This window comes from Carex rostrata, chromosome 6 (assembly GCF_964058835.1).
Source record: "Carex rostrata chromosome 6, lpCarRost1.2, whole genome shotgun sequence".
NCBI lineage: Eukaryota > Viridiplantae > Streptophyta > Magnoliopsida > Poales > Cyperaceae > Carex > Carex rostrata.
In genome coordinates, this window is record NC_135923.1 from 4,814,499 (window position 1) to 4,835,025 (window position 20,527).

A 20,527-nucleotide genomic window follows, 5' to 3' on the forward strand; every position below is an offset into this window, starting at 1 on the left:
GAGGTTGTGACGCCCCGGAGACGTAGACCTTTGTTTTGTTAAACTCTATTATCATCCCGCGTGTCAAATTTCTCTAAACTCATTTATTTACTTTTAATTGCAATTATTATCAGTTTTTGAGTAATTAGCGGTGAATTAAGAATAACAAAAACAAGTGAAGCTATACTCAAATCTACTAAAATACGCTAATTGCAGTAAAAAAATTTGCTAAAATACACTGATTACAGTAAAAATATGCTTATTCAGGTCAAATATGCTAAAACAAGCAAAACTATACTCAAATTGGCTAAAATACGCTAATTGCGGTAAAAATATGCTAAAATATGCTAAAATACGCTAATTATGTAAAATTTTGGACTATAAAATTCAAAATAAAATTAAAACTAACTTTGGTACCTTAATTATCACTAATTACAAATAATTTTGGTACCTACATTAACACTAATTACCACTAAATTGGTACCGTAATTAATTAACTCTAATTATAACTAATTAGCACTAACTCAACTAACTAAATATAATTAACACTAATTTTAGTACCTTATTAACTTAATTGGACTAATCTACAACTATTTTTACACTACAAATGAAATTTTTAAAAAATATAGGGACTTACTTGCAAATTGGGAGAAGAGAGGAGAAAATTAGGATGGGAGGAGAGAGAGATATTTTGAGAAAATGAAATGAGAGGAGAGAGAAACCACTGCTCCTGCCTATTTATACCCCGGGCCGCAAATATTTTCCGCGGGTGGGAATAAAAATTCAGAGCCGCAAATTTTTTCAGCAGTTTGAGTATTTTTAAAATTTCACCCGGAACCTGATTATTTTTATTAAATTATTTTATAAAATGGATATTTGTAAAAAACTCGGGAAAATAATTTCATTTTACTATATATACATGCCGCATTAAATTCTTGCTCTTTATTTGTCGAGTAGGATTAAAATGGGCTTTGATTATATTTTACATCTTTATTTTTATTTTTAAAATTCAAACCGTCAATCTGAACTGCTGAACATAATATCCATATTAAAATGTGCTTAGAGACCAAATTTTATATTTTTGGGAAATTTTTAACTATTTCTTTAGATAGGTTCAAAACCACTGCTTCTAGACCATTCTAAAACAGTGATTTTGTACCAGTCTAAAAAAATAGTAAAAAAAATTCAAAGAAAATATAAAATTTAGTCTCTAAGCAAATTTTAACATGGATATCATGTTGAGTGGTTCACATTGACTGTTTGAACTTTGAAAACGAAAATAAAGATATGGAGTATAGTTGGAGAATAAAACCTCATTTTAACCCTACTCTTATTTATCTACTATATAATTCTGTGTTTTAATATTTAGCTTAAAATTTCGAATACTGCTACCGAGAGGTATTCAAGTAGCAATTTATATTTATTTTTTGATTTAACTGTTTAATTTGAAATGTTAGAAACCAAGATGTGTGTTACATTTTTTTAGATTTTCACCGACGTTACACTTAATTTTGAAGTCATATTAACATTGCTATGATCTTAACTTTTCAAGTTTCTTTGTACCCTGCAAAAGTGTTCCGCTAAACTAGGAGCCGATTTTTTTATTAGTTGAAAATAAAAATAAAAATATCACAATAATGTGGTATTTCTGTTCAAAAATTAAAATATAAGTAAAACGGGATTATTTATTTAATATAATTAACTAAGAAGAGAGAAAAAAAAATTGTGGTACGGGTTAATTTATTCCGTCTCATTTTTTTTTCTACTTAGTCCATTAACTAAGAAGAGAGGAAATAAAAAAGAAATTGTGGAACGAAATAAATTATCCCTTCCCACAAATATTTTTTTCTCTGCTTAATTTATTAACTAAGAAGAAAGAAGAAGAAAAAAATTGTAGAACGGGATAGATTATCTGGTCTTACAATTTTTTTTATTTGCTGCTTAGTTAATTTAGCGGAGTTATGAATTTGAATTAGTGAGACGGGATAAATTGTCCCGTTCCGCAAGACAGGATAATCAATCCCGATTTACATAGATATCAAAATTTTACCAAATCAATCCCTTGATATTTTATTTTTTATCTCGATTAATAAAATAATCGGAAACCAGGAGGGATACTAAAGTAGATGTTACCTTTACAAATGTATACTTTTTATATAACCAGACAGAACTGGTAACGATACCAGCTTAACAGTCAAAATTTGTGCGTATCATATTGGGTCCGATGACCGATTGGAGGTGTTCAAAATTTATACACATTTGATAAGCAGGAATTCTAAAGCTGCCTGTGTAAATCTTGATGAGGATCTAACGACACTGATCAAACATCAAACTGCTCCCGATTCATAAATCAAATACGTTCGAATTATAGAAGAATACTGCTAATCCAAGTTAGCTAGGGAGCTATTCCGATCTCTATTCTGATTTGAATGGGTAAAGTTGTTCTGAATAGCAACTAACCTCTGCTATTATGTTATTCCAATGAAAAATTGAGTTACTAGCTATTTCGAACTTTTAAATCAGTGGGAGATAACCGGGGCCTTCAAAAAATAAGGCGACTCAGCCCAAGCCCAAGAGAGCACCTAACAGGCCTGCAAAAATACAACCTAAGATAGGCCGACTTATAAATCTTCAAGTTCCTCCAGAACAAACTTCTTTTAAACACACTAATAGGCCCAAGCAGCCCAGTCAAAGGGAACCTTCCAACAGGGCCGAGATTAATTTAAATCCTTCAGGTTTCTTTGAGGTAGCAGTGCAATACGACATGTGTTCTGAGTTGGGAATGGGCTGTGGCCTAAGATCTGAGGATATTTCTCGGGCCCTAAAAGATGACAACATGCAAAGGTGTCACGCGGCTCTAAACAATTCACAAGGAGGTAATCCATCTCAAGAACATGAAGGGCCAACACTAGACTTTGACTCAGATGAAGACTTGCTGTCTGGGGATGAGGCAGAATAATTGAATAATTGTTGATCAGTTGTTAGTCATTTTTATTATGTTCTTAATGTTAGAAAAAAAAATTAAATTAATGAGTTGGAATGTGAGGGGATTGGGTGGAGATGAAAAATGCAATGTGGTTCGGAATGTGATTAAAAAGTCGAGATGTGATGTAGTCATTTTTCAAGAAACTAAATGCAATAGAATGGATTTTGCCTATGCGGTGCGTTTTTTACCTTCTTTTTTCAGCAATGACGTGGTGTATAATTTAGCAATCAACTCGGCAGGTGGTACTCTTATTGCATGGAAGCACTCTTATCAATTATTATCCTCTTGGTCAACTAGACATACAGTGTCAGTTCGGCTAAAGAAAGTGGGTTCTGACAAGGAATTTTGTGTCACAAACACATATGGACCAATAGCTGATGCTCTCAAAGGAGATTTTGTGAAGGAATTGCGGCTCTATGCCGAATTAAATACCCACCCATGGATCCTATCAGGTGATTTTAATCTAACCCGTTGGCTTGTTGACAGATCAAGCGGCAACCATAGCTTTGCCTTGATGGATCTCTTTAATGGGTTCATTTCGGATGCGGGTATCAGTGATATCCAATTACAAAACCGATCTTTCACATGGACAAGCAAGCGACCGGTGCCTTCCTTCTCCAAACTAGACCGTGTGTTTGTCTCAACGGAGTGGATCACCACTTACCCGGTAGTCATACTGGAGGCTCTAGAATTGCTTGTCTCTGACCACACCCCACTAGTGCTCACTTGCAAAGGGGTACAACAACAAAGAAGAAACCCAAGAATGGAGCTCTTTTGGTTCAGATACCAATTACCTAAAACCATGGTGCAGCAGGTTTGGGAAAACCTATCTGATACCAATGAAGGCTCGATCGCTGCATTCCATGACAGGGTGACACTCTTACAGAGGGCTCTCTTTTTGTGGCAGAAGGAGTTGTTTGGGGAAATGGAAAGAATTCTTGATCGTTGTAAAAGAACAATGTTGTTCTTTGATCAAATTGAAGAGAAGAGAGTGTTGTTTGAGCATGAATTCAAATTGAGACTAAAAATAAGGGAAAAGGCCTTTGAGTTGGCGAATAATATTGAATTGAAGTGGAAGCAACGATCTAGATGCAACTGGCTAGCTAATGGTGATCGTAACACCAAGTTCTTCCATGCTTTTGCATCATCCCGCTTATCAAGGAACCTAGTTACAAAACTGGAAGTTGATGGCTGCCTAGTCACAGAGCCGCCTCAGATCTTGCATGCCTTCACTGAGTCAATGAGAAGTCTGTTGGGAACGGATCAGCTTGTATTACCATTCACTGCAGAGAGGCTATACCCAATTAACCCTTGCCTTGATCAATTGGCTGTCAATTTCACATTGCAAGAGGTGGAGGCTGCTGTTAAACAACTCGCAAACAACAAAGCTTCTGGCCCAGATGGGCTTCCAAATGAGTTCGCCAAGGTATATTGGAATGAAATTAAAGGTGAAATCTTTTCAATCCTGCTCAAGTTCTATGATGGTGGGTTAGACCTTCGGCCTTTCAATCAAGCAAACATAATCTTGATTCCCAAAATTGAGGTTCCAATCACTACTTCAGATTTCCGCCCAATCAGCGTTCTTAGCCTAATTCCCAAATTGATTTCCAAAATCCTATCCAATAGACTGCGGCTGTTGCTACCCGACCTCATTTCTTCAAATCAAACAGCTTTCATTCACGGAAGACAAATATCGGAGAACTTTGTCACAACACGCGAGCTGATACAACATATCTCGCACTCGGGGAAACAAGCTGTGTTTGCCAAAATTGATTTTCGAAAAGCATTTGATTCTATAAATTGGGATTTCCTAATTAGGGTCATCCGAGCAAGACAGTTCCCGGAACGTTGGGTAGGCTGGATTCAAACATTGTGGTGTTCATCTTCTTCAAAGGTGTGCATCAACGGGATGGAATCAGAACTGTTTTTTCACAAAAGGGGCCTTCGACAAGGCGATCCCCTCTCGCCAATGCTCTTTAATGTGGCCGTTGATGTCTTCCAACGTATGGTTCAAGTGGCCAATTCGGTTTTGCAACGACCCTTATCAAATAAAATCAATCAAGCAGTGGTGGCAATGCAATATGCGGATGATACGGCAGTTATTGCGCAGGCTGACTTGGACACACTTATATCTTTCAAACTGATATTGAGATCATTTGCGGCAATGTCCGGTTTACAGGTGAATTATGACAAGAGTTCTTTTATGTTGGGGTTTCACGGTGCTAACCAAAACCCGTTTAGGCTTAAGCTGCGGAATGACCGTAGAACAAAAATTTCTACAGCCAACTTAAGCTCAGGATTAAACGGGGTATGTCAGGAAACTTTCCAAGGCGGTCCACCTTCAGTATTCCTTTGGTATCAAAACCCAATTTAATCCTTTTTACAGATCTACTCCATGATTGATTTCTAAAACTTTAATCTACTTACCAATTAAATAGATTAATATAGCATATTTATACCTTGTTTCCAAATCACAGTTGGAATGCAGACCGAGCGAGTAGAGCCTCACCAGGGAAGGAATCGACTCGGAGTATCACACGTGTGATACCTCTATCGGTCATCCACCAGGACTAACCGGAGAGCGGTTTATTTCTTCTGCCAGAAATACCGTAAACCGCGGAATTCTGCAAAAACACTATACACGGGAAAAAGACGAAAACCTGTAAACACGAATTTTTGGTTGCTCAGTTTCATCAATAAGCAAAACTGACATACCGCGAAATTCGGTAAAACACTATTCATCGATCCCGTAAATATACTTCACAACAACTCGCAAGATTATACGTCAACTACGTATAACTTTCTTTTCTCAACCGAAACACTATTTGGGAGAGAAACCGAGAAAGAGAGAAAATACCGATCCGTTTCGACACAAAACGGTATGAGTGAATTAGCGATTTATCTCTCTACCCCTCCACCCCTATTTATAGGGTTTAGAGTCGGTTGCCAAAAGACCAAAATGCCCTCCAAGTTCGGCCTATTTACAAGATATGCCATTGAATGAATAAGGATGACATGTCATGCGGATAAGATCGATGACGTGTCATCTGGATAGGATCGATGACATGTCATGCGGATAAGGACGAATCTGAAAAGACCCGAATGCCCTCAGCCCAAACACAAATAATGTTCGTATAATTATTCTGAACAATTATATATATTTTTCTTGCAGTTGTTTGTTTCAGTATCGATGACGTGTCATCTGGATAGGATCAATGACATGTCATGCGGATAAGGACGAATCTGAAAGGACCCGAATGCCCTCAGCCCGAATACAAATAATATTCGTATAATTATTCTGAACAATTATATATATTTTTCTTGCGGTTGTTTGTTTCGGTAATTTATACAACGTGTCCTGCACATTTATAAATTAACCGGTTAACTTTTATACAACGTGTCACACACGTTTATAAATTAACCAATGTTTTTGCTTGTTATTTTTACATAACATTTATAATTTAATTATAACACGTATAATTAATTATAACCATCTTACTATTGATCATAACCAATTTATAATCAATCACAATAAGATTCTCCGATTAACTCCTATATGGTGTGACCCAATAGAATCTGTGTTATGTTGGTAAACAGAGTTAAAACTGTTTTAACTTCTATAATCATGAGCGGCATCTGGAAACACATCATGAACATCCAATTACACAGATGATGCTGTACAGTACAATATCACGATCCAGTAAACAATTTACTTGTGTCTGTTCTTCTGTCTCATAGCTATCAGATTAGTTTCAAGGTAGATGTGTGTCATCCTTGCTAACTGAATCTTTTCTTGATCTTGAGTAGATTATCAAATATAATTACTCTTGTAATTATACCGCTAGCAGATAATCTTACTCTATCAAGGGGCCCAGTGATGCTATAGCTCGTATAGAGATACGAGGGACAAATAGTATTGTTGGTAAACCATCACTATCTCAGCTAAGCCATGTATACCGAAGAGCTACCGTTATAACTGCATTTTACCAACAGCGTTTGATAACAATCACACATATACATTTCTTAGTAGGAAAGATGAATACCTCATACTGTAGAACTTGACACTGAATGAAAACATAAATGACACGAACACAATTCTATTTAATGTTTCATTCGGGGTCTGTCAAATACCATGTTCCTAGAACATGTATCTATGTGATTAAAATGACATCTCGTGTCAGATGGTTTGTAAAACTTAACCATCTTTTAATCCACATACTAACCTTATCGTGGTAATTAGTGTTCCTGCTAATTACCTTGGTCAGTGACTTTTTAAGAGTATATATTATCTATATTATGGAGTTTCACAATTTCAGTCATGAACTCGAAATGATCCATAAATTCAATAATACTCAAGGCAACAAAATGATATTAATCATCCAATTCATGAACAAAGCTTTATGATAAATTATCGTATTATTAACTTCTAGATTATTACACTAACATTTTATTCCCCTGAATATCCATTCTGTGGATCTGCCGTAGATCCAAGCCGTGATGGGGTGCAAAGAAACAAGCTTCCCTGTGACCTATTTAGGTATGCCATTGACCCTAAAAAGACCCAACAAACAATTATTTGTGCCTTTGGCTGAGAGGGTAGAGAAAAGACTACAAGGATGGCAATCAAAAATGCTATCTAGGGGAGGCAGAATGGAATTGGTTCAGTCGGTTCTATCCATGATACCCATTTATTATATGATTTGCTTCAAATTACCTAAGTGGGTGTTAGCCAGAATTGATAAGGCGAGAAGAACCTTCCTGTGGGGCAAATCAAGAGATCAGAGAAGGGGTATTTCTCTCTGTAATTGGGAAGTTGCATGTTTGCCAAAGAAGGTAGGGGGCCTAGGTTTGGCTTATCTATATCTAAGGAATGTTTCCCTTTTAATGAGATGGTGGTGGAAGGGGTACAAAGAACCGCAATAGATGTGGACTGAGATGATCGTGAAAATAAGTTGGCAAGGGAATTTTGTTGTGGGCCCAGCTTTATGGTAGAAACAGGGTTCCTTTTTCTGGGGAGACCTCATCAGTATCAAGCATCTCTTTAATTGGTCCACTTCATGGAGTATTGGTGATGACAGTTTGATATCCTATTGGTATTACCATTGGGGTGAGATGCCTCTGGCACCAATTGGAAGTAGATGTATCAACCAAGCATGCTCCTTACAAGATACTTTTTTACAACGTCCTTTAACCATTGCCTTGCATGATAGGCAAGTGGATGAACTGACATGGAAATGGGAGTCCATGGGTATTTATAGTGCTAAATCCATTTATCAGACTTTGGCAATGGGTGGCCGAATTAAATGGGAATTCAGCACCATTTGGAAATATGCAATTACCCCCTCTGCCAAGATCTTTGTCTTCTTTCTCCTTAAAGACAAGCTCTTGATGAGAGAAGTTCTAATGCGAAGGAATTTTCATCTGCCGGACAACTCATGCCCCCTGTGCAATTTAGGGGTCTTGGAAACATCACTGCATATGTTTTTCCAATGTCAGTATAGCCAAAGTAGTTGGGTCAAAGTGGCGCAACTTGTTCACAGTACCATACTGGTACAGGGTGGTTCGGTACAGCAAGTATGGTGTAGATCATCAAACCTGGTCAGGCATTGCAAAGTTCTGACAGGGAAATGGCAGTGTTTTTTTACTTCAGCTTGTTGGTCGATTTGGCGACTAAGGAACAATATTGTTTTTGAAGGAAAGAAAGACCCAATTGACTGGGTTGCGATGTGGATTGTGAGGCAGGCCACGTTATGGGAAAGGTCGTGTGCAAATAGACAGGCATGAAGACTAATACAAACATAGATACACGGCCTTTACATTTATACTGTTCTGATTGCTAGTAGAGTTGTAGCTGTCTTAGTAAGTTGAATGGAGTTATGCTAGTGATGGGGCTACTGACTTGTAGGGATTGACTATGTGGTGTGTATTCTTTCTTTGACTTTATTAATGCAAAACCTGGCAGCCACTGCTTGGTATTTATTCAAAAAAAAAAAAAAAAAAAAAAAAGCTATTTCGAACTCTTTAGTTAGCTGCTGATCTCGCTAACTCCTCACCGAATCTAAATGCTAAGATAAGTATTCTCATTGGAAGAATATTTTTGTCACTAAAAAACATATATGATATATCATGTCTAGTTTTCAAAAGTGCCTACAAACCGTACTGAAAAGGATTGAAAAAAAAATGACTCTTAATTATAATGGGGAAATTGATTTTTTTATGCGAAAATTGACAATTAATTTTGAGGGATAATTTCCTTCTTGTTGCGTTAAGTAGAGGGAAAAAATGTGGGATAGAATAAATTAATCCGTTCCACAAATTTTTTTTCTCTATCTTCTTAGTTAATTAGATTAAATAAATAATTATGTTTTACTTATATTTTGGTTTTCAACAAAAATACCACCGATATTTTTATTTTTATTTTCAATTAATAAACAAATCGGCTCCTAGTTTAGCAGAACACTTTTGCAGGGTACAGGAAAACTTAAAAAGTTAAGATCACAGCAATATTTATTGCATTAAGGAAACTATGACTTCAAAATTAAATTTAACGTCGGTGAAAATCTAAAACAAAAATGCAACATGCATCTTGCTTTCTAACATTTCAAACTAAAAAGTTAAATAAAAAAAAAGTAAAGATAAATTGCTACTTGAATACCTCTCGGTAGCAGTATTCGAAATTTTAAGCTAAATATTAAAACTAAATAAGAGTAGGGTTAAAATGGGATTTTATTTTTCAAGTATACTTTATATTTTTATTTTTATTTTTAAATTTCAAACAATCAATTAAGTTATAAGATGACTAATTTGAAACAAATAGAAAATTAAGTCACTTGATTGCTATGTTACTCCGGTACTTCACTTTAGGCACCGTATCCGATACGCACCCGATACGGCCATGATATGTATCGGATACGCCAGCTGACGTGGCATATCCTTGACAGTCTAATACGGTCAACGATAATCACTGAAACGCGACGATACGACTCATTTTGTCAGATACGGATCGGATACGCCTTTAGAAATCTGTGAGCCGCGTGTGCACCGGCCATTTTTCTTCTGTGTGCACGCCGCAGATAGACCAAGCATAGACCAGCAAATTTTAAGCAAAAATCCTTCTCCAGCTGGAATCAAACCCATGTCCTGAGGGTAAACGGACATAAACCTCAACGGCTCAACCACTGCAGTAACTTAATTTTATTGTTCTTACATTGTAACATATTATATATAACGGCCATAAAATACTTTATTGAAGATTTTGATATTTAATTTATATAATATAAATATTGAATTAATAATATAATTAATATTAATATGTATAGTAGGCGTATCGCATCCGAGATTTTTAAAAATTGCCGTATCACCGTATTCATATCGTATCCGATATGATATCCGTATCCGTATCCATGCAACATAGCTTAATTGCAACAAATCAATTCTGAACTAATTCGTGACAAACCATAACCTAGCTTGATTGCAACAAATCAATTCTGAACTAATTCGTGACAACTGACAAACCATAACCTAAAGTAGTCTCCGGCGCCTCTTCACTTCCTATTTCGCGCCTCCTCGAGGAGAAGATTTATTCGAATTCTTTTCTCTGGCCATGCGAGCTTGCTTGTCTGATCGATTCCTCTGGAGTCTGGAGAGAGGAAACCCTAGAATCGGATCACAACGCTCGGTTTAAGTTTGATTTTTCGTGTGGTGCGCGATAATTTTGATCCTTCGACATGGGGCGTTTTCTCTAATGCCGTAGCTGGTGCTTCCGCAGGTACGATTTTGTAGTTGTTTAAAATGTCGTTTACTTCTTGTTAATCTATATTAATTTTCTTTTGAGATTTATTGAATTTGAATCAATTTTGTTATGAACAAGGTGTAATTGCGGCGACTTTCGTTTGTCCATTGGATGTAATCAAAACAAGATTACAAGTTCAGGGTTTGCCCCCTGGTAGAAAAGGTGAGTGCTTTTCAAATTTGGAATCAAGTAATTATAAGAACAATTATTTCCTAATCAGGCAATTATTGACGCTAAGGGAATGACACTTATCTGATGGATCCTTAAACTTATCCCATGAAAAGTGTTATAAACAAGACCAAAGGTGTTGATCATTGGATTTTAGATATTGATACTCTCATTTGACTAAAATTGGGAACTGCTATGTTTGTGCGGAGTTAGCTTCAATTTTATTTGCTCCGTTTGAGTTATCAGTTACCTAATTAGTTTGGAGAGTACAAAATAAAGATCTAAGTTTCTGTATGTTTGCCTGGACAAATTAAAATGGTGAGAATTCTTCCGTAAATATTTTTCTGTATGCTTTAAAACATGCTTTTTGGGTAAACTTCTAGTTCATCATGCATGGATATATTTTTCTTTTTTTGTGACAATTTCATCAATTAATACCCTGAAAACCTAGGCATATACCCAGCTAGAACATAGAACATCACATCATATCATGCCCCTCAATTTCCTTAAAATTTGTGAATTATGCCTATTAAGTTTCTGATCTGCTATAGATAAAGGTTGCAAAAAGTAGGAATGCTTAGCATCGAAAGATCCCTCCTTCCCCATTTGAAGTTAATGAAGGAATGAGTGATACTCAAACACTTCTCATATCTTATCGGAGTATGTATTGCAGTCCTTATGCTTTTAGTAGCATGCATGATATAATGTGTGTGTGCAAAGTCTACAGGAAATATTCCTTATTTTATGTAATTCTGTAGCACAAAGTTTGAATTCAGTAGTTTAAATTGGCAACTTTGAATTCCATGGACCAAACAGGAAGTTGTTGGACTTTAGGCCCACTTGTCTGACTTTTCCTGCTTTATTTTTATTCTTAATATTCAGTACCAACATTAAATTTGGTTTATGTCATGCACCTATTGGTGATGGATTTGAAAATTTGTTGAGTTGAATAATTTTTTCAGTTATTATATTTTATTTTATTGCATGGTGTTGTATTATACCAGGTGTATTTTAGCATATACGAGCAGCTCAAGAGCTTGTTGTCTTCAAATGGTTAGTCTACTCTCTGCTCCAAATCTTTTGTTTTGTAATCTTTGCTTGCATAATTGGGCTTTTGTTGCTAGTTGCTACAAATCATACTGTAGAAGCCAGGTATTACCAGTATGTTCGTGATAGCATTTGCAATCTGGCTGCAATAGCATTTTTGATACTTTTTTGGTGTTTCTCTTAGTCCTTCTCATTTTTATTAGCTATTTCCTTAAATCAAGGATAGTTGGAGGTAGGGGTGTTCTAATGGTTGGTCCGGTTAAAACCGAATTAAAATAGTCAAACCAAAATTTTCTACTAGCTTCTAGTTTGTAGTACTTCCCATTTCCTAACACCATTAATATTTTGGAATATGCTGTAATGATTTTTGCAGTTGCACCACTTAATGTGTTGATGAGTACTGGAAATTAATCTTTTTTTTTTTTGGACAAAACTTGTTTTACTAAATGCTACTTATTATATCCGTTGAATGTAGACTCAAGGAATGAGAATTGGGGTCATACCATACAAAGGAATAACAGATGCTCTTAGACGAATAGCTCATGAAGAAGGCGTTAGAGGTTTATACAGGTACCTTATTTTTATTATTAGTATACTTTCTTATTATTATTACCATTATCATTATTCTATTTAAAATCACGAGAACTGCAAATTTCATATCCATTCAAATTATTGTTGCTAAATTGTGATTTCTCTCCTTTTTATTTTTCTACAGTGGTCTTGTTCTGGCTTTGGCTGGTATCAGCCATGTGGCCATCCAGTTCCCTATTTATGAAAAAATCAAACTTTATCTTGCACAGAGAGGTACCCTTTCTTCGTATATTAATGAAAACAGCATAGAATAATATAGTTTGATGGAACATAAGAAAAAAGGATAGCAAATAAACACCCAAAAAAAATCAAACAATGGGTGGGCTTTGTAAAAATCTGGATTCAGAGATTCTTTTCTGAGAAAAAGAACCAGGAAGAAGAAAAAATGGAGAACCAATAACTATCCAGGCCAGGAATGTCAAGACCTCAGAATAAGACAAGAAAGAAATTACTTTCTCAGTGTCATTTCTTGTATTGAATGAAGAAATGAAAAACAATAAAACATCCAAATTACAATGACTTTGCTTTATGCATATAACACTACTGTAGACTCGTTACATTCAGGTGACGTTGCTATTGCTTCATCGGTCTCAAAAATAATCGCTTCCACATTGACATACCCTCATGAGGTACTTCATGTCTTTCTATATTCATGGTGTTTAGTTTTTTTTTTTCCTCTTAGAGGGATTTAAGTGTAGGTTTTTGTTGTCCCTCTCTTTATTCATTAGGGTAATTCTAGCATATATCCAACTTTTATGGTGCATCAATTTGATATCATGAAAAATATTGTTGTAGTTGAAAATTACAGTTGCAAATGTGTTCTTAATTATTTTGACAGCGCGTATCAAATTGAAGTAAAGTGGGTATTTTTATTTGTCATCCATTATAAAGTAATTAACTCCACTGTTAAAAAATTTGTCATCACTTTATAATGGGATTGTACTGTATAGCTTAATTGTAAACATTTTCTTATTTAATCCAAATTATTAGTGGACATTTCACCCAGACCTTAAAATTTTTTTAATTGTTTGGTGGAAGGCTAAACATCTTTCAAATCGGCCCAAATTTGATACACACTACGTAAGAGATTAAGAAAACGTCTGCCATTTTAATTTTCTAATTTGAACATTTTTTTTTTCCTTCTGGATTTTGCACAAAGAGTTATTAATTTAAAAATTGCTGTTCGATGATCATTGTTATGAAAATTAATGAGTGAAAATAAACAAAATTAGTTGATTGGAATAAGGTATAACATGATATTAAATCGAAATGGTATACTTGTTAAAATCATATAATAAACCAAAAAGGGAATACTGAGGTTTTTTGGAGGCTGCTTCCCAGATGCCTATCTGGTCACCAAAATCATGTCTACCTTTTTTTTATTTGCCTCTGAGAACTTCTTAAAATGTTAGGTGGTGCAAGAGCAGGGATTCCATCAAGAAAACAAGTACAAAGGCGTAATTGATTGCATAAGAAAGGTTCGTTACAAAGATGGCATCTCTGGTTTTTACAGTGGTTGTGCAACAAATTTACTGCGAACTATACCAGCAGCTGCCATCACTTTTACTAGTACAGGGATTCGTCATCGTCACTTCCTTCATTCTCTTTTTCGAGCTCCGCCTCTTTTGCTACCTCCCTTCTCTCTCTCACCTCCTCTCCAAGCGTTCTTGCTCCACCTGACAACCAGATCCAACAAAGATTCCAGTTTGGATCTGGGTTCTCAACCAGATCCGGTACCCGATAAGGTTGAGCTGGAGGTGGAGCAGATGTGTAAGGTTATCAATGAGTCGTTAACCTCTGACCGTGACATGGACTTGCTGCTGACTGAGTGTGGCATTGGCCCCACACAGTCCCTAGTTGTCAGTGTCATAGATAGATTTCACCATGCCCACAAGCTGGCTTACCGGTTCTTTCGCTGGGCCGGGTCTGTGCCCGGTTTTGCGCATGATCCTGTTACCTACAATAAAATGGTCAATGTGTTAGGTAGAAACCGGCAGTTCGAAATCCTGGCGAACCTTCTGGAAGAAATGGGAACATTGCAATTGTTGTCCTTGGAAAGTTTCAAAATTGCCATCCACTCCTTTTCTTCTTCCAGTCAGATTAAAAGGTGTTTATGGGTTTTTCAACTCATGAAAAGATTTGGGTTCGATGCGGGTTTGGAGACCTTCAACTGTTTGTTGGATATGTTGGCCGGAGAAAAGCTTGGGAAGGAGGCACATAAGCTGTTTGACAAAATGTCGGGCCAGTACACCCCTGATATTAGAACTTATACAGCACTGTTAGCTGGCTGGTGCAAGGTGAAGAACCTGGTTGAGGCATGTCGGGTTTGGAACGAGATGCTGGATCGTGGTTTGAAGCCCGATATTGCTACCTATAATATAATGCTCGAAGGGTTACTCTACGGTCAAAAGAGATCAGAGGCCGTGAAGCTGTTTGATTTAATGAAGGCCAAGGGGCCAATTCCTAATACACATACCTATACTATAATCATTCGCGCCTTTTGCACAGGAAGAAAGATGGATTTGGCCCTTAGTGTTTTTGAAGAAATGCAGGTGGCCAATTGTGAACCAAGTGTTGCAATCTACACATGCTTGCTTACCGGGTTTGGTAATGCGGGTCGAATGGATCGGGTTATCAGTTTACTAAGTCAAATGGAGGAATCAGGTCCTGCACCTGATTTGCACACTTACAATGCCATCAGCAAGCTCTTGACGAGCCACGACATGCCTGAAGAAGCAAACCGGGTCTACAAAAGCATGGTACAGAGAGGATTTGAACCCTCTATCAACACATATAACATGATCATGAAGTCGTTGTTCTCTAGAAATCATGAAATGGGTTGTTGGGTCTGGAAGGAGATTAGCAAGAAAGAGGTCTCTCCTAATGCAAACTCCTACACTGTTTTTATAGCGGGTCATATACAGCATGGTCGAGTTAGAGAAGCGGAAAGGTACATATTGGAGATGGTAAACAAAGACATGAAGGCACCTCTGATTGACTACAACAAATTTGTAGCCGATTTTTGTCGGGTGGGAGAACCCAATAAGTTAGAAGAAATGGCACAAAAGATGAGATCCAATGGTAAATTTGAGGCTGCTGACTGGTTGAGCCGCAGGGCTGGGAAAGTTAGGGTTAGGACGGGACCTACCCATACCATACCGTAAGGTGCTGGTTTTTAAGTGATAGAGTCTAAAAGTTGTTCATAAATGCTTCTATTTTATTCATTCTGGCCCTGAAATCTTATTACTGAACCAGTATCTTATTGTTTAGTTTGTGTTCAGTGTATGCATTCATGAAACTTAGACTAAACCCTAGAAAGGGAAAAAAGAGAGAGAGAGAGAGAGAATAGAAGATAAAGACACAGTTCTCCTCAAACCTGACGAGCATATATGTCATTGCTTATGCTTACGACCCAATAAAGCCACCTGAATCATCAAACAAGAGAAGCTCATAGAAGATAATTATGTCCAAGTATGTGAATCCTATGAGATTTCATTCCGAACCAAACAATGCAAACTAAGACATAACTGGATGAGTCTTTCTTAGCTGAGTAGATGAACAGATTTTCTATCAAATAATGATTTCGGACTTCGACAGTGGAATTATTGATCCGTATTACGGCGCAATCTGCGCTATTCATATTACCAGAGCCTCACTCCAGAGATGATATTACCTTTCTGTATGACTAAATAATGATGCAATCTAAGGGTAAAGATTTCAACAGAGCAGGTTTGGCTTAAGATAGCACGTGGAGTACAGCTTCGGAAACAGCACAGGATATGCTTAGTGTGCTGAGGTCAGGTGCACCAGAATATTGTATTTGGAAAGATCCCTTTTGCTTTCATGAGAAGAGGGATTAAATCAAGCATATGTCAATCGGGAAGTGGTACACACCCTTTGAATACGGTGGCGCACTTACAATTAGAAATAATGCTAAACTGGAGAATTTTCAGAGAATTAACAGGCACTCCCACAAGTGATTCACTGTTGTAATAGGATTTAGTAGTTTGGTTGTTTTACTTTATTTTCAGTTTGGTATCAGTCTTTTGATTTGGGTATCAAATTTGTTTGTCAGGTACCAGTATGTTTGTTGGGAGTTAGAATTATTTACTCAAGGGAGAACCAATGGAATGTGATGATGTAAACTTATTTTTCAATTTTAATCTATGCCTACGAGCTTCCAAAAAAAAAAACAAATCAGCATCTGACCAAAAAAGAACCATTTGTATTTGAATTTTAGAGTCAAATGAAATTGATAATTAAAAAAAAAAATCAATCATCACCTTATCACTCACTCAATTAACAAAATATTTACTTTTATTTCAAATAAAATCCTTTTATTCCTTGACATGATCCATAGCACGAACCAAATGCCCAAATTTAAAATGGAACCCATGCATCTATAAATTCATTTTTTAAACTCGTTTTAGCTTGATTTTAAAGATCATTATGATTGTCAACTTAATCATCATCAATGAATTCCAAACCTCACAAAATCAGTAGTAATTTAATTTTAATTTTTTTATAAATTTAGGCTTTTGAAATTTGAAGTCTGGATATCTAATTCTGCCTAGACATGGTGCAATAAAATAAGAACGATTATGTATTGTTTAATTAAAATATTTACAAAAGTATGATTTGAATTTGACTTCCACGGTGGAAAACTTTTATAATACTTTTCCCCCGAAATTTTTATTAATACCGCTATAAAAAAAACCACAGATTACGAGGATTTCGTAAAAATAATAGGGCTTCTAAATCATTATGTGGCCTATTCTTTGGGGAATGCATATTTACGTTGAGGCCTTCCAAAAACTCAAAAATGTAATATAATATCAAGTTTTTGAGGGGCTCAACGTAAATATGCGGTCTCCATAGAATGAGGTCGCATATTGATTTGGAGGTCATGATATTTTTTCAAAATCTTCAATTTCAGTAGTGTTTTAATTTTTTTTCTTTAAGTGGTATTAATAAAAATTTCGGATTTTTCCTCCGAAATAACTTAGGATAGATCATTATCCAAATTATTCGGGTTGTAATGAATGCTCATAATTTTTCTATTTCTAAAATGTTTTAAATTGAGTTCTAGATTCTCTAAGTACGGGTTTCTGTTTCCGTACAAAAAAGTTGTATGTAAGGCCAAAAAATCATGCTAATAAAAAAAATTGGGTAAGGCTAAGGTGTTATGGGTTGCATAGCGACCTACAGTGCTACGGCTCAATATTCGAGTTTTCAAAATTCAAATGGTCGATCCGAACCGTTCATCTTGTTCTTCATATTAATATGTGTTTGGAGACTAAATTTTATATTTTTTTGAATTTTTTTACTATTTTTTTAGATAGGTAGAAAACCAGTTGATCTAAAAAATTATGCACCATTCAGATATTTGATTTTCTACCTATCTAAAAAAATAGTAAAAAATTTCAAAAAAATATAAAATTTGGTCTCTAAACACATATTAATATGGAGAACAAGATGAACGGTTCAGATCGACCGTTTGAATTTTGAAAACTCGAATATTGAGCCGTAGCACTGTAGGTCTCTATGCAACCCATAGCACCTTAGCCTTACCCAAAAAAAATTTAAGAATAATTATTCTGCCGCTTCATATATTTTGTGTGAAGTCGGTACTTGATAACGTCAAGTTAGATCTCACTGTTTCACTTAAATTCGTACGAATTTTAAAGCACATTTAAATGTAAATTCTAATTTTTTTTTGTCCCAGTTGAAATTATTTTATCTCTGTAATGCCGCAGAGAATTTTCAATCCTTAAATTCATTATAAGGGGAAAAAAACATAGAGTTTAACTTTAAATGTCAAAATTTAAATTGTTCATTTCGGTCTGCTTCACAAAAATGAATGCACAAAAATATACAAACAAACTATAAAATTAAAAATTTCAAAACTTAAATGCTAATATACTTTTTTTAAACTCAAATGCAAAAAAACTATACAAGTTTCAACTCATACTAATTTATCCATATGCTTTTAATAAACAATGAAAAAATATATATTTTTCTCCGGGTTAAAAAGGAATAGTTTTTTGGATCAAGAAAAATGAGAAATTTCAAAAGGGCTTTCGTGAAAATGCTAACGGAAGGTTATATTTATTTTTTAAAAAATAAGCAGAATTGAAGTCTTGTTTAGGTTAAAAGATGTGTGGTAGTCGTTAATGTTGTTAATGAAATCTTGCGCTTGGAGAGAATCAAACTGTTTGTTGAACAACTGCCGTTACCAAAATTGCACCAGTCTTTGTATTTCCCATAATTCAAATGATTGCAATCTAATCCAAGCCAACTAAGACTTGGCTTTCAAGCATCAATTGTATAAACGGGTTTCGGGTTCACGCGCTTAAATCCGAATCCGGATTGAAATCAAGACGCTGATTACATGTAACAGGAGCTCGCGGTTTCAATCGGGCGATTAATTTTTCAATAATTACGATTTACGCACACAGACAACAGCGCCCGGTTTTAGATAATAATAAATAAATAAATTTATTTATTTAGGCGCCAAACAAACGACACCTGGCTAAGCTGGACCAGGACTCTGGACGGTGGGACCAGCGTTCTGGTACTGTACTGTGCCAAATAATACCTGGTGCGTTTACGACGCCTCGCCCTCTGACTCTGACTCGCTTAGATCGTGCCAAGTTGGCTATTAACCTATCAGATCCTTTGTGGCTGATACGGTCTCCCACTTGGTGTATAACCCTCCGATGGTTCTGCGCCTCAGGCCCACTTGTCAGTTATACAAATGATGTTCTATGCCACAGGAATCTGAATAGGTAATAACAATTAGCCTACCTATCGCCACTAGAGGCAAGTATTAAACTATTAATCGTGGCTCCATAAGTAAAACCTCATAAAAGCGATCAATGAAACCGACAAGTGGGACCACCCAGTGGTCCCCTGTTACTGTCTTAATTTACCTTGCTTTGCTACGAGTCCCCGACCGGATATCTCTCTCCATTTAAAACGAAGCCGTTGGATCAAGTTTATATTGAGCTGTTCTAATCGCTCGAAAGGAACAGAGACACAGACGATGGAATGGAGACGAACAGCGTCTTTGGGAGCCCGTTATGTTTTACGGTTCAACCTTGAAAAATGTCAATATTAAATTTCAACAGATAAACTATAAATATCATTCAAATACTCTTCGAGATAAATAAATTTTTAGTTCAAAAATAAAATAAACACGTGTCTTATATTCTTGTGAACATTTTATTGTTTCTGGAGAAAGTAAGCGTTTGTTTGTGATAATCTTAAAATATGAAAATTATCAATTTTATGCAATTATAATTTTTGCAAATCTATGTCCAACAACAAATGGGTACAGTGATAAATAAATTGAAATAAAACAATTAAAACTTATATTTTGTACAAATTATAAGTATTTTCTTAAACAATATAATGCATGATTTGTTTCGTGTAATTTGTAACAAAAATCGGATTTAATGTATAATTTAATATTTTTATGGGGAATATTTTAGGAAGCTGGTTTAATTGATTAAGCTAACCATTCAATTCAGTGCCATCTTTGTCCTTCTTTCAAATTATTTTTTAGTATAGTTGATCGGTGAATGCTAAAACAAAATTGACAAGTTTGATTCATTTTTTTTCACTGTCATGATTCGTTCTCTAAAATGTAAAATGTACCACATATAACTAAAAAAAAAATAGCTGATTTTTTACAATTCGAATCCTGCATATAATTAAAAACTGCCTAAATTATTACAATTTGAATCATTCGTGGCATAATTAGGTAAATATTTAGATACAAATGTAAATTTTTGTTTTTGAAAAATTCAAATTCTTAATATATTTAGTTTTATGTGCCTCTCTTCGTCTTCGAAAAGTGATCAATTGGCAATTTGTATAACTGTGTTTGGATCTAACTTTTTTTTTTTTTTTTTTCTGATCTGACATGTTTTCATTTAAGAATTGTCAAAACTTTCAATTTT

At 35.5% G+C, this 20,527-nt stretch overlaps 1 protein-coding gene across 1 annotated transcript; it reads left to right on the plus strand.

Moving 5' to 3' along the window:
* The first annotated feature begins 7,462 nt into the window (after positions 1-7,462).
* Positions 7,463-16,748, plus strand: LOC144555187 (uncharacterized). The gene is made up of 9 exons (XM_078303430.1): positions 7,463-7,869; positions 8,176-8,743; positions 10,625-10,733; positions 10,836-11,001; positions 11,930-11,978; positions 12,448-12,542; positions 12,688-12,776; positions 13,098-13,192; positions 13,976-16,748. Exons 1-9 carry the CDS (start codon positions 7,463-7,465, stop codon positions 15,725-15,727), a joined length of 3,330 nt encoding a protein of 1,109 aa, XP_078159556.1. The 3' UTR covers positions 15,728-16,748.
* The last annotated feature ends 3,779 nt before the right edge of the window (positions 16,749-20,527 follow it).